The following is a 14125-nucleotide window of genomic DNA, read 5'->3' as shown; positions in this document are numbered from 1 at the left end:
GCTCCCACCTGCCCTGCTGGGGTGCCCCAAAGGTGTCCCTGCCCCTCACCCACACGCAGGCTTTTTCTAACCTGATAGATTTATTGAAAAATTAAAAGCACAAGCTCTGTATATATAAATACGACGACATTGCCAGCAATTTACAAGGCCTCCGGTTGCTCTCTTTGCATCCCCACCCGTGGCCTGCACCTCCTGCCTGAGCACAGGGGGGCGAGCACCCGAGGGAGCAGCGACCACCCAAAACACCCTCCAGCCTGAGCCACGGGCCTATCTTGCTCTGTGTGTGGCACTCAAATGACAGCGGGGACACCCAGACCTTTGCCATCCTCCTGCCCCGCTCCCCAGCCTGGCCAAGGGGGAGAAGGTGTTCCCAAAGGGGCAGCCCTCACCCTGGAGAGGACAGGGATGGAGACTTTAAGCGATGTGCACTGAGTTCTGCCCGTTCTCAGCCTGCCCTACCCAGGCAGTGAGAGCCTGCAGTGGGTGAGGGGACATTTGGGGACAAGCTGGGAGTATCTGCGTGTGCGAGGTGGTGCAGCGGGTGAGGGCTCTGCGTGGTGGGATGCTGCTTTCACACCGCGGCGCTGCCTTCCATCCCCCTCCGGGTGCTCTCCAGCCCAAGCCACGCTCCCCAAACCCAGGCGGGTTCCTAAAGGGCGACGTTGAATTCTGTGACCAAGAAATCAATGTAGTCCTTTTCCTTCAGCTTAAAGGCTTCAGCGATGATACGGGCGGCTTCCCGATGCTCTTTGCCCCGTAGCCCCGTGCCGTTCACCTCCAAAATGACGTGGCCCACCTTCAGCTTCCCGCAGTTGTGCGCCGAGCCCCCACGCTGCAGGAGAGAGGTGGTCAGCTCATGCCCAACCCAGGGTGAAACACAGGTTTGGGGAATATGCAAAATACTTCATTTCCATCATGTTCACCCTGACCTGGTGAACATGATGGATGCGAAACATTTCACATTTTGGAAAGAGGGGAAGAATTTGGCTTCTCCTCTGCTTGCAGTGCCAGCTGGGAGGGCCAAGAATAACCAAGGCGCAGTTGGCTCTGCTTTTCTTTTGCTGTAAATAACTTGAATTTTGCCCCAAGTAAACAGCAGAGAAAACAGTGCAGGGAGACACTCCCGAGGGCTCGGTTCTCCAGCCATCATCCACCATTCCCCCTCCCCAACCCTCCGTCTGAGCAGAAAACGGGAGTTGCCAGACATCTGGAGACACCAGCCAAGCTTTCGGGGCTGCCCAGAGCCCTCTGAAATGTCTGCAGCAAATCCCAGGACACGCTTTATGGTACGGGTTCATCCACGGGACATGACTGCGATCCTCAGCAACCCCCCCCTGCAGCAGAATGATGCCTCTGATGTCTGGGGAGATGCAGGGCTATAGGAGGGGGAAAGCACACCTCCAGAACGCCCCCCACCAGGGGCAGGGCTGCCGCTGCGCTCTGGCCATGGCTGAAGGGCTTTCCTGAGCCTGCCCAGGGAGGAGAGGGGTGGGATGTGCATCCAGTTCTTCCCACTCTCTGCCCGCCCTACCTGGATGGTGACGATGCGGGGCAGCGGCTGCCGCGTGTTCGCTCCACCCTCAATGGCGATCCCCAAGGTCGGTGCGCTCTTGGACACCCGGATCAGACACGACGTGGGCTCCAGGAGCCCCGGCTGTGGGGACAGATGGCAGCGCTGCCGATGGATGCTGGGCACCGTCTGCCTGTGGTGCTGCCTCAGCTGGGGCCCCAGGGCAGCAGCCCACCCACAGCAGCGGGACAGACACGCTGCCTGCAGTTGCTCTCCGACTCCTGACATCCAAGATCCCGACCACGTGTGGGTGTGGAAGGGCTTGGGGAAGAGCAGAGCAGCCCTCTGCCTGCCTGCCTACACCCCTCAACCTGGCCACCATCAGAAACCCCCCAGTTTACTTCTGATACCCGGTGCCACCTTCCTTTCTGGGCAACAGCTGACATCACTGATGGGATGGTGAAGCCCCATAGATGTCTCCTCAAAGCCAGGAACTCTGCCACGTCCCAAGCTGCTGTTTGCTGGAGCCAGGAGGGATGGGGTTTACCCTGGATGGAGTGGATCAGCCATCCACTGTCCCGCTCAGCCACTCCTGGCTCCCTTCTCCGCAGCTCAGCCCACCACCCAGCTGACTCAGCTCATCAAACAAGACGCTAAATAACCCATCAAAGCATGAAAAAGGGGGTGCTGCCTGCAGGCAGTGGGAGCAGAACCGGCAGGCAGCCAGTCGAGCCGGCGGGGAGCAGCACTGCCCCTGGGCAGCCCTGGGTGCCCACCTCCCCGCAAGGGCAGCACCCCGTGGCCCCCCGGGCACCCAGCCTCACCGGCTTGGAGGCCCCTTCTGCCGCCCCCTCGCTCCTCGTGGCCTCCTTGAGGCTTCGGCTTTTCCCAGGGACCGGCTGCCAGCTCTTGTCCTTGCCGCTCATCTCGACCTCCCCGATGTCCACCCCGCTGTCCTCGCTGAGGGTCTGCCCGCTGTCCGACAGCTGGGAGAGCGTGGAGGCTGGGGAGAGACGAGGGCTGTTAGAGGCCGGGCAGCGCGGCTCTGCGACCAGTCGAGCACCCACAGGACCACATACCAGAGGGAGGACATGTCACCCTCTCCCAGGGCTGGGCAGGCTTCCTGGGATGTGGAGCTGGACTTCAGAGCGAGGTTCCCAAGAGGACGCCTCCCCAAGAGCAGAGCTGTGCACAGGGAGCATCAAGTGGTTTCAAACTCAAGCCTGGGATCCCACCTAGATCCCAAACTGGGATGGAGGGACCTGCTGGAGGCCAGTTTGAGCCAGTCCATGCTCAGCACAGGGTTTGGGAGGAGATGGGGACAGACGTCCCTTGGGGGATGAAGGCTCTGAGTGCAGATGGAGGCTCTGCCTCTGGGAACAAGCATCAGGAACAACGGTACAATGGGGAGGGCTGGGGGCCTGGAAGATCGGCTCTGGGACTTGGAGGAGTCGGGGCCACACTGCTGACACCGCTTGGGCAGGATCCGGCCAGCATCCAGACCCCCTCGTCCATCGCCTTGCCAGGGATGAAGCAGCTGCAGGGGGGTCACAATGCCACGGGAGGGCGACAATGCCACTCGCATCAGGTCCCACGGAGCCCCAGCACCAGCGTAGGCACCATCAAGACCTTTTTTTTTTTTCCCCCCTTCCAAAATCTGGGGTTAATGGGAAAATCTCAGAAGTGCTTCTTTTTTTTTTTTTTTTCTTTTAAAACCCCACTGGAAGCACATTTTATTACCTAACACAGCCAAGCCCACACAAGAGAGAAGTTGCCATCAGCTGCCTGACAGAGCTCGGTCTTTCAGCAAAGGTCAGCCTGAATTGCGGGGGAAGCCCAGGGAGGCTTTGGGGAGCTGCTGCCCCTGCCCTGCCCTCACAGGTTTCCCAGGGCTGCCAAAATCCAGGGCTGCAGCTTTGCCTCCGAGATTAACCGCTGCTGCTGCTGCTAGCGCTGCGCGGGGCTTTATGCGGTTCCTGGCTTTTTTTTTTTTTTTTTTTGCCACGATGCCTTCAAGCCGTTTTCAGAATTGAAAACTCATCAATGAAAAAACAGCAAACTACCCCTCAGCTACCCGACAGCAGCACACCGCTGCGCCCAGCTGGGCTCTGGGGCTTTCACCCCACCCTGCTGACCTGGAGTCTGAACCGAAACGGCGATGTTTTCCCCCGTGACTTGCTCAGGACCTGACGCAGGTCTTGCTCTTCCAACCCCCTCGCCCAGCTCCTGCCCTTGAGATCCAAATCTTCTCCTGTTTCTGTTTCCCTCTCCGCCCCCCGTGGCTGATAACCCACCTCTGGCCTGGGGCAGGGGTCTCACTTCATTGACGTCAGGCTCGCTGTTGGGTTGGTGCACCTCCACCATGATGAAGTGCTGGTTGGCCACAGCCTGCGGGCTGCCCTTGTCCGGTGGAGGGGGTGCCGGGTGGGGGGGAGGAGGAGGAGGGGATGGGGAAGGGGGGTTCTGAAGCCCCCGGACTGCGGGGCTCTCTGGGGGTGGGCTCTTCAACCTCGTTGGGGACTGGACCCTGGGGAAGGGACCGATGGGGTGCTGGCTGACCAAGGAGAGCTGGGCATCCATCTGCCTCCTGGAGCTGTGCAGGGCCGGGGAAATGGTGGCATAGATAGCGCTGGGGGCTGACTCCTCGGTGGATGCTGTAGCGGTGGAGGTCACGCTGACTGTGTCCTTCTCAGGGTGGCTGGGGGGGGGCGTGGGGTTTCGGGGGGCCACAAAGAAAAGGCCTGACTGAGAGGACTCGGAGGAAGGGCGCTTGGGCTTGTCTTTCCCTGGGTTCCTGTGCTGGGCAGTGGAGGGGTCCAGCATCTGAGGGGCTGAAGGAGGAGGCGGAGGCTTGAAGTTGGGTGGTTCCTCTGGGAAGGAGGAGAGATCATCCTGCCGAACCAAGAGCAGAAGTTTTTAGGACACCATGCCCAGCCACAAGAACTTCCCCAGGCTCACAGTCACCTGCACCTGCCTTCTCACGCTGACCATGGCAAAACGAGCTCATTTTCACGGAAACACCTTTCTCGTCTTATTGATAATAAGACTCACAAATGAGAATGATTAGAAGACAAACCACCCAATTTTTGCTTTCGTTCACACAGATGCTACTCTTATTCAGACAGTCAGAATCCTCTTCCTAACTGGTTTGATTAACTTGCTTCAGCGACTACAGTGACATCCATTGGATGTTGATGTAGCAAAGAGCTACAGAAGCCGAGGCAGAACCCAGTGTCATCAGTTTTCCTCCAGCTCCCACCCGAGGCGCAGCAGCACAGTGCGGTGCCTTACCAGGGAGATGTCCGGCAGGGTGTTGACGCTACTTTGGTGGTCGTCTCCACCTGCCTCCAATTCTGAGGTGTTCTGGTAGGACAAAGAAAGAAGAGAAAACCCCGTCACACCAGCAAGGAGCAACCACCACAGGGCCAGCATGACAGGGAACATGCAGAGGGATGCAGGTTATCACCCAAAACCCCCACACAAGGCCAGTCTTTCACTCAAAGGTTTTTGTTTCCTTGGAGGCTCCCTGGACACTCACACAACATAGGAACAAAGCAACTTTGTTGGAGATACAGACTCTCCCAAGCTAAGAAGCCTGCCCAAGGCATGCTATGAACCTGACTTACTGGGGGAACCTCCTCCGCAGTGGAGTGTGCTCCTCTTAACCCAAATCTCAGCTGCTCTGCTCCTTTTGATTTGGAAGGAGGGGGGAACCAGCTCTGAGGGCTGCAGGTTCAATACCTGGATCTTTCCCGGGAAAAGGGCAATAGAAAAGTTTAAAACTTCCCTCCCTTGCAAGCCAGAGCAGTCTTGTGCAAACACCAGCTGCTGCCACTGCTTTCCCTTTATGAGTCAAAATTCCATTAGAAAACACAGCTCTGAAGACGCCAGAAGCTCCAGAAATCAAGAAGGGCTATGGGGGTCTGTCAGCCTGTCTGTGCAGGGGCAGCTGTCTGTCAGGATGGACCCAAGGAGAGGACGTGGATAGTCAAGCAAAGCAGACGGGCCCCCTGGCTAAGCAACAGCAGAGCTGGGGGTGTGCAGCGGAGGCTGGGTGCGCAGCCTGGCCCTGGAGGGGGCTGAGCCCAGCTGGTCCTGAGGCCAGAGGCACGGGTCTGCTGCTGGCTCTGCCCCGGGCAGGTACTACTCTGGGGGATGCTCTGTTGGCAGTGCACATCCCCAGCTCCACCTGGCTCCCCTGCAAGGCCCAGTAAGAGCAAACCCAGGCTCAGCACCCCCCTGCCACAGTGACTCCTGATCTGGAGAGGTGCTGCTGCTGCTCAGAAAGGGTGTACTTCATTTCTGTCACGTTCATAGGGATGTTTGTTCGTTTGTGCTGGAATGGGCAGGGTACAGTTTGTGTTTAACTGCGTGTTATTTATTGCAGGGTAAACAACTGATTAGTTGAAATGCTGGTGCATCTGCATTTCCCCCATCTGCTGGAGGCTGCTGCTGTGCCTGTAAGATGTTAGCATCCCAAAATAGACACGGGAGACAATTAAGAGCATTAAAGAAGCAGCAAAAACATTGATGGAAAGTGCTTTTATCTCTGTGTCTTCAGAAGGAACCCTGGAGAATGCAAACTAAAATAAACGGCTTGTTCAGGGGGTGACAGGTAAAGTATTAGCTTGGGAAACCACTCCTTCCTCTGACAATGGTTGATTTCATCATCAATTAATTCAATGTAAAGGCAGGTGGCTTTTGAAAGAGAAACATGCCCTACTCCTTCTTGGGTCACTGACCGTGCGGCAAGCCAGGGCAGAGACAGATTTGGCTGAAGCGCATGGCAGCAGGAAGGGAAAGATCAGGCTTCAGCCAGACCCGACATGCCACAGGATGGTGCAAATCCAAGCACTGGCATGAAGGATGGGGTGATCCTGTATGTCTGAGGCTGGAGGAAGAGCCAGGTAGGGCTATTTCAAAAGCGACCTGCCTTCATATTGATTAAAATGAGCATGAACTGCTCTGGGCTGTGCACACATTAGCAATGGGACTTCAGATTTGATTGACGTGCCAATGAATTTAAAAGCTCGAGTGCCATCATGTCCCTGCGTGATGCCAAGGCAGAAAGATGCTCAGCTGGACAAAACGCAGTGCTGGGGAAACTGCACCAAACTGCACCAGTGCTCTGGCCGCAGAGCTCCCTGCTCTCGCCGTTCTGCAGAAACTGCCCAGGCATCATCCTCCCCCTGGACCAGCTCACCTTCAGATGCTGCCCGGAGCCTTTAATCCAGCCAAATGGCTGCGTGCACAAGGAAAGGAGCCAAGGCAGAGATGGTGACATTTCAGCACCAGCCTGGCTGTGTCTGGGAGGATCTCAGCTGTGTCCCTAACTCTTCCCGCTCCAGCCCTGCCTCTACCAGCCTCAACCTGCCTTCACCGAACTCTTAGCGAAGGCACAAGGACCAGACCCCTGCAATGCGACCGGGAGCAGCCTGCCGTCAAACAGCCACAGGCACGTTGCTACTAAAATGAAAAGAGTCTGCCCGATGCCCCCCTAAGATGTGCCAGTGGCATCTCTCCCCTGTCCTGCCACCCTGTGCCCATCACCATGACATCAAGCCCACTCCAGAGCACACCACATGCTGTGTCCCAGCCCCGGCCTCATAGTTTGGACCAGTCTGCACCGAGACTTGAATCCTCCTGCAAGTGCCCTCGCCCGCCCCCCCCCCCCCCAGCCCGAATCCTGCTGCCCTGGCTCTGCTCTCCCTGACCAGCCAGGGACACTAATACTGCTCATCTTCTTCAGGCACTTTTTCTGCTGAAGTGTACAAGCAGGAGATTTGCCTTTCCCCAAGCTTAGTACTTTGGGGGCAAAAGCAATTAAATAGAAATTGCTCTGGGCTATAAAATGTAACGGCTTTTAAGCTGAGCACATTTGCTTTCAGGAATTGGCTATTTTAAGACTGTGCTTTCCTGGATTTCCCTTGAAAGACCCATTGAAGCCACGTGCCACTGCTCTGAAAAATGAGCATTTACCGAGGAGGCTGCTCCCTCCTACTGCTCTCTGCTCCTTTACCCCATCTATCTTCTAGTTACTTATAGAAACTGGGGGCCAGGCGAGACCCTTCCAGCCCTTCTGCAGGGTGCAGCTGAAAAACTGTTGTCCTTCCTCTCTTACACAGAGTCCACAGCAGGAGTGATGGAGCTGGAGAGCATCTTTCAGACAGGCAGCCAGTTTCCGTCTGCAGATTAAGTGGTGGAGAAACTGCCACCTCCCTGGGGAATAAAACCCAACCTTTAATTAACCTCACAGCTCCAAATGAGTCCCTTATTTTCCAGTTACTGCTAACAAGAGCTTTGCAGAGCTACTCAGTCTGAATCCTGCAGGCTTTAAATTCTGAACAGCTGCGCCAGTCTGAGAATAAGCCCAGCTTTCCTCCTCTCTCCCCTTCCCTCTCCCACCCCTGAAAGCATCCACAGGGCTGGAGGAGCCCCAGAGCCCTGGCTCTGCCCCAGCCTGAGCACAGACCTCTCTGACTTCGGGGACTCTGAGGGTGATTCCATGACACCCACAGGGTGGCTTCATCTCTATCCTCACCGCCTGAAAGGATCATCACATAGGAACCCTCCACGTGGAATGTCTGTGCCTGTCCTGGAAGGGGTCAGAGGACCAGCTGGGAGCTGGGGCAGCTCTGTATTGGGGGACATAGATGCAGAAGATGTCCCCTGTTTCTCTGCTCTCGTTCTGCTCTCTCTCTGGGGATGCAGACATCACCTGACAGCTGCCAAAGAGGCTGTGGGCTTTTGCGCTTGAGATTCACTTTCCGGAGAGAGGAACTGCTCAGCGCCATCCTCTCCTTAATTACACTCCTTGTGAAACAGAGACCAAAGACAGACAGGGGTGAGCAACTCAACTGGGTTACTGCACGGGGCCCAATCCTGCAGCTTCAGGGAGCTGGGGGCCAAGTCACCACCTGTGGAATCGGGCCCTGGGAGGAGAAGGCACCTTTGGATGGCAGTGTCTTTGCTAGGAGGCCGTGGAGAAGCAAAACAAAATCCACAAGGATTTCAGTTCCTTAATCCGCACAACGAGGGCTGGGGCAGGAGGGACAAAGGAAATGCTAGGCTGCCTTGCTTGTAAGCAATCAGAAATTCATGCTGCTCTGATAAGACAAGTTACACATGATTATTGCAGTCCACAATTAACCTCTGCTTTGCAGGACTCAACCTGAGATCCAAGATTTGCAAGAGGTGATGGTGACACTTAGGCAGACACACGTCATCCATCGGTGGCACCATCAGATATGGCTTTGTCTCATTTCCAAGTATCATTCCAGCACCCCATAAGGGAAACGCTTTTTGCATGGTAGGTCCTGACCAGCCCCATACTGGTTATTTTTGGTGTAAGTTCACCCACTGACTCACGGGGAGTTGACGGGACAGGGAGTCTGGTCGAGCGTCACCGCCTTTGGTCATGAAGCCAAAGAAATCTGTGTCCCACGGTTCAGGGTGCCTGTGATAAACTCCCTCTGGGAGCACTACAGCTGTTCTCTTCTAGCTGTGCCATTCCCAGAGGAATCTGGCTTTTGGGCCACGTTCACAGCTACCAGAGGTCCTCTCTCCCAAAGCAGCACTAGCTGCTCCCAGCTCCACTGCTCGCGGTGTGTGCTCAACCCGCTGACCCCTGTGATTTCCTCCCGGACAAGGAGGAGGGAATGCACCCTGCACCACGAAACTGCACTGCAGGGCACAAGCCAGCAGCTTTTTCCAGCCTCCTCCCCACCAAGAGCTTTGTTACAACAGAGGGATTTCCGAGGCTCTCGCCACATCCACATCTGGCCTCCTCTAAGTCTGCGTGAGGATTTCTCCAAGGCTGAACATGCACAACGCGAGTATACCGACCCCTCCTGCACTGTAGCGTGGATTTTTGCAGGCACCAGGCCTGTAATGAAAATTCTCTCCCATCCCTGAGGATGCGTGGTAGGATGTGACCAGCCTACTGGTATTTAGCCAGGGTGCCCATGTAGCAAGACAGCACGGCAGCAGGTAAAAGCAGGCAACAAGGCAGGAAGGGCAGTCTGGGGTCCATCAGGCATCAATGCTGCTGGTCCTTCTACAGCCCCAGCCCTCAGCCCTCAGTGGCACTCGGAGCTTTAGTACCAGCAGGACACTGGTATCAGCTGGGTTTGGTTCAAGGCTGAATCTGGTCTGCACTGCAGCACCGAGGCCGGCAGCCCTGCTGCCGAGCTGGGGAAAGGGACTCTGGAACGGCTCAGCCGAGCCACAGGAAGAAAAGGCAGAGATGGGTGAAACAGGGAGGCTGTTCACACGGCCGAGTCGCATGCTGGTCCCTGGGTGGCCCGTGCCCGCCTCCCCCACGATGCACATTCGCACGCACTCTCAACCCGTCTACTATGGCAACCACAGTACTCTAGCTCCCCGTCTCGCTGACAGCCCCTACCTCCATCAGGTCTATTAGCCACAAGAGTCGCTCCTGGGGACGTGCGAGGGGAAAAGCAGATTAAAACAAGCATAAAAGCGACAACAGAACATCAGGGAGGATGCAGAACAAATGAGTGAGACAAGCAAATCCCGGCATAACGCGACCCTCCTCCCCCAAAACCCACCCTGCAGAATCCACATCCAGCTGCGATGAGCCCCTCCCGCGAGAGGTGCTGGGGAGGGCAACGGCAGCAGGGGCTTCGGGCGGCAGAGGGGACGGTTTGGGAGCTCTGTGCCTCTTCTCTCTCTCCTGCTTGCTGAGATAAGCACCCATCCAGCCTGCGCTGGTGCTCTTTGCTTGGCAGTTGTTTCAGCAAGCAGTGGTGACAACCACCTCAAGTGGTAGCGTCCCCACCGCCCCAGGCAGAGCTCAGAGGGACCTATGTTCTCACGCCCCTGGAAGGAGGTGCCGCACTGTCAGGGAGGGCCTGCAGTGCGACCACGTGCTCTTGAAGGCAGCTTTTAAACCAGCGGTGCCCACCCTCTTCTCTGTGCCAGAACTGCACCCCGGTCCCCCTCCCTGACCTCGTGTGCCAGGCGCAGCAGAGCCACGGCTCACACCAGGCCCAGCAGCCGCGCTTGGCACGGGGTGTCATGGCACAGGAGGGAGAGCACGGCACAGCTGAAGCACGAGGTACAGCCCCAGGCACGGGGGTAGCGTGAGAACAGGGTGTCACGCTCAGTGCACAAGTCCTGGCAGACCTGTGTTAGCCCTCTGATACTTCAGGAAGATTTTCCAGCAGGCCTTCGGAGAGCAGAGCAAAAATCGCTTTGTTTACCCTGATCCAGAAAGGACCGCACCGTAATCCACCCTGAACAGAGCAGATGGCTTTCCCATGGGTATTTGTGAAACCAACAGGACAAAAGCACAGCTCTGATGCTCTGAAACTCCCCGAGGAGGCTGGACCAAACGGTGTAGGCAGGCACAGCCCCAGGAAAGCCCCCCACCTCTCTCCCTGCTGGCTGTTGCCTGGGCCCCCCCAGCACAAGCCCACTCGCCCTGGCCGTGGGCTGCCTTGCTTGCTGTCAAACGAGCAGAAAGCCCATCGTCATCCGTTCTTTTCACGAAGGTTTTAATTTCCAAGGTTGCTAATGCATTTATGATGAAAGGCATTTTATGGCTAGGAAATTAATTTCGGGGCTGTGTGCCTGCACACTCTGAGGTGATTACGATAACTTAATTAGACTGTGCGTGCGATGAAGGCCTGGCAGAGAGATGTGGGAGCGCTGCCACTTAATGCTGGAGAGTGGGCAGGGGCTGGGACAGGATGCAGCTGGCCTGGCTGCTGCGGCCCCACTGGGACGGGGAGCAGGCAGCCAGCGTCTTTAAGGAGGTGATTTAAAAGTGACAGCCAGAGCTGGTGAATAGTGGCCTGTGACAAGGGGCTGAGCTTTCTGCGTGGAGGCAGCTCGCATGGCACAGTGGAGGTCCTGGAAGGGAGGCAGACTTCCTCCCTCGCTGGGGACAAAGTGACATTTAGCACCAGGCTCAGCCCCCGTGCAGAGGACAGTAGAATCTCAGTCTCAGGAGCACAGAGATACCAAACACGTGTCACGACGTCACCCTATTACACCTACAAATCACGCTATTGCACCCAGCCTGCAAGGGAAAAGAAAAAGGCTTCGGAGGAATCCACTGGGGAAGCAGACTGAACAGGGTTTCTGCGGAGTGAAATGCTTCTGTAGCACCCCAGGGAAATGAGTTTGTTGTAGGGCTGCCAGGAGCAGGTGCTGAAAGAAAAAGGAACAGCCAGGAGGGACTTACCCGGGCCGAGCTGACGGTGGTGGCAGTGAAGTGGCTGCTCGAGGAAGAGACGGTGTCACTGTAGGACATCATAGAGTAGGAGTCGGTGCCCGCGCTGGGTCCTGAGGGCTGACGTGCCTTCATGGACTCGATCTCTCTCTTCAGCACCAGGTTGTCGAAGCGGTCGAGGTCTTGCGGGGAGATCACGCCCCGCACCTCTGAAAGCAGTGAGAACTGGGCCAGGCAGACAGACAACCAAAGAGAGGTTGGAGCACGACCATATTCCTGGCAGAAGACCCATCCTCCCACACTGCTCAACAGCAGTAATGAGCTGTACTAGCAGGTAACGCATGAGGAGGTTTGGTCCCCGACTTTACCAGAGGAGCCACTGAACACGAGCCTGTATCCCCCATAATCTCCTGCATCCGGGATTTTGCCTTCCTACCCTCACCCTTGAGCAGGTAACCTTGGAGGCACCGAGCCACCCCGTGACAATGGCTCTGCTCAGTCCACTGGGTACAAGAAACTGTCCCTGACCTCGGTGTGGGCCTCACCTTAGCGTGTGTGTTGAGTAGCTCGAAAAGTGCCATGACCAGAGCATCCACGGAGATGTTGCCTTCCTTGTACTCATCAAGGTAGTACCCCATGGTGGCCCGCTCCTGTTCGTTCAGCAGGTGCCGTGCCTGCTCCTCCAGCATGACTCGGGTCTGGTTCACCATGCTGCTCAGTGTCACCTGGGAGCCAGCCAGGCCCCGGTAAAACACAGGCTGAGGAAGAGAGGAGAGAGGTTTTGGCCTGGGATGCCAAGGAATCAGCTGCTGAAGGGGCTTTGCTGAGACAGCTGGCAGCACCAGCAGGACTGAGAACTGCCCCCTTGCTTTGCTCTGCCTGCCAGCCCAAGCCGCCTGTTCCATTCGCTGCTCTCAGCCAGCTACCGGTGGTGAAGCTGGAAAGCGGGACTGGCAGGGGGATGCTGAGGAGGGCCGGAGGCAGGTACCCCCAGGGATCCACCAGCACGGCCGCTCACTTAGTGTCACTACTTGTCTGGGCAACTCCAGAGCCAAGAGTTTATGCAGCACCAGCTGAATAGAGAACAGCTTCCCAGCTCTGTTCAGCCAGCAGGGATGCCGTCCCATGACCAGCTACTGATCTAACAGCAGGCTGTATTCCTTCCTGGGGGGACTGGGGCCATGAGAGAGAGGCAAGCTTCCCATCTTGTGTGAAAGGCACACTTGCCCCCACTGCAAGCTCGAAGCAGACCCCGGTGAAGATAGAGTCACTGGCAACCAAAGGAGTCCCAGGGAGAGACGAGTCTGGCTGCAGATGAAAGGCTTTTTATTCTGAGGGGGATTTCTAAGAGGAGATCCTTGCTGTTCCCCTCCCAGGCAGTGCTGGCACTCTCAGCACAGGGATATGGAGCCAGTCAAGACCCCGACTACCCCAGAGATGCTGACAGGAGCTGAGGCTGGGGGCGAGGGCATGTATTGCCAGCAAACAGCCGTTATCAGTGAGAGCCACCTGCGAAACCTTGCTGCTTCATTTCCATTTGAAAGAAACACACTTTGCAAAAAGGTGTTGGGAGAAGACATGCAGTCACAGGGCTGCAGTCACAGCACCGGGTGAGTCCCTGCCACTGCTGCAGCCCTGCCGCCGGCTGGTGTGCTGGTGAGGGCTGGCTCAGCTCTGCTTTGGGGTGGGAAAGATCCTAGGAGCCGTCAGGGCCCAGAGACAGCCACTGCGTGGAAGGCACCACGGTCACCTCTGCAGGGTGGAGGGGGTCCCCACAGCCCTTGCCCACATGTGATCATTGTGCCTGGCCCATTAATGGGATCATTCCCAGGTTAGGAGGTACCAGATGCGCTGCAGAACTGACCCGCCAGCGGCACAGGAGAGGGGGCTCACGTTATGTGCTTGCAGAAACACAGCTGGCAACATGAGGCGAGAAGAAAGGCTAAAGCCACCTACCCCCCCCCCCCCCCCCCACCCCCGTCCTCATAAAGCTAGCATCCCCTTTATAATCAGGAGCAGAAAGCCCTCCCTCCCATGGAAAAGAAAAGGCAGTAACAGTGATTTTTTCACAAGGCATCAGGAAGGATTTGTATCTCTTACCCTGGCTGTCACCTCCGCAGCATGGTTGCCCACTGCCCTGCGAGGAGGGAGAAGATCAGTTAGCACCGAGCACAGCGTGCCCACTGCTCAGTACCTGGCACAAGTCCTGTTATGTACCTTCCCCTCCGTGCCTGCAAACTGGAAGCTTCTGGCCTGAGAGAAGAGGGAAGGGGGAGCAGAACATTGCCCAGACCTGATGTCCAGGCTGGAGATGCTGCCTTCCAAGCACTGGATACGGAGGCCACACACCCGAGCACTGGGGGTGCTCCCACCGACAGGCTGCCCGTGCACCCTGCCGTGTGCACCTTGCGAGCGGG

At 56.9% G+C, this 14125-nt stretch overlaps 1 protein-coding gene across 3 annotated transcripts in view; it reads right to left on the bottom strand.

Moving 5' to 3' along the window:
- Positions 1 to 7: 7 nt before the first annotated feature.
- The window catches only part of WHRN (whirlin), a 54773-nt gene continuing 40655 nt past the window's right edge, over positions 8 to 14125 (bottom strand). For 2 of the 3 annotated variants that reach the window (XM_040607285.1, XM_040607287.1), the window contains 9 exons: positions 13809 to 13845; positions 12254 to 12466; positions 11721 to 11933; positions 9915 to 9947; positions 4802 to 4873; positions 3805 to 4402; positions 2335 to 2513; positions 1532 to 1654; positions 8 to 832 (listed from right to left, as the gene is read on the bottom strand). In XM_040607285.1, the coding sequence (XP_040463219.1) occupies positions 650 to 832; positions 1532 to 1654; positions 2335 to 2513; positions 3805 to 4402; positions 4802 to 4873; positions 9915 to 9947; positions 11721 to 11933; positions 12254 to 12466; positions 13809 to 13845 (1651 nt within the window). In that variant the 3' untranslated portion in view covers positions 8 to 649. The remainder of the gene's footprint in view (positions 833 to 1531; positions 1655 to 2334; positions 2514 to 3804; positions 4403 to 4801; positions 4874 to 9914; positions 9948 to 11720; positions 11934 to 12253; positions 12467 to 13808; positions 13846 to 14125) is intronic. The other variant, XM_040607286.1, reaches the window with a different exon arrangement.

This window comes from Falco naumanni, chromosome 9 (assembly GCF_017639655.2).
Source record: "Falco naumanni isolate bFalNau1 chromosome 9, bFalNau1.pat, whole genome shotgun sequence".
In the NCBI taxonomy this organism is placed as follows: Eukaryota; Metazoa; Chordata; class Aves; order Falconiformes; family Falconidae; genus Falco; species Falco naumanni.
Note: the sequence above shows the minus strand (reverse complement) of the source record. Positions and strands in the feature narration are given on the sequence as shown.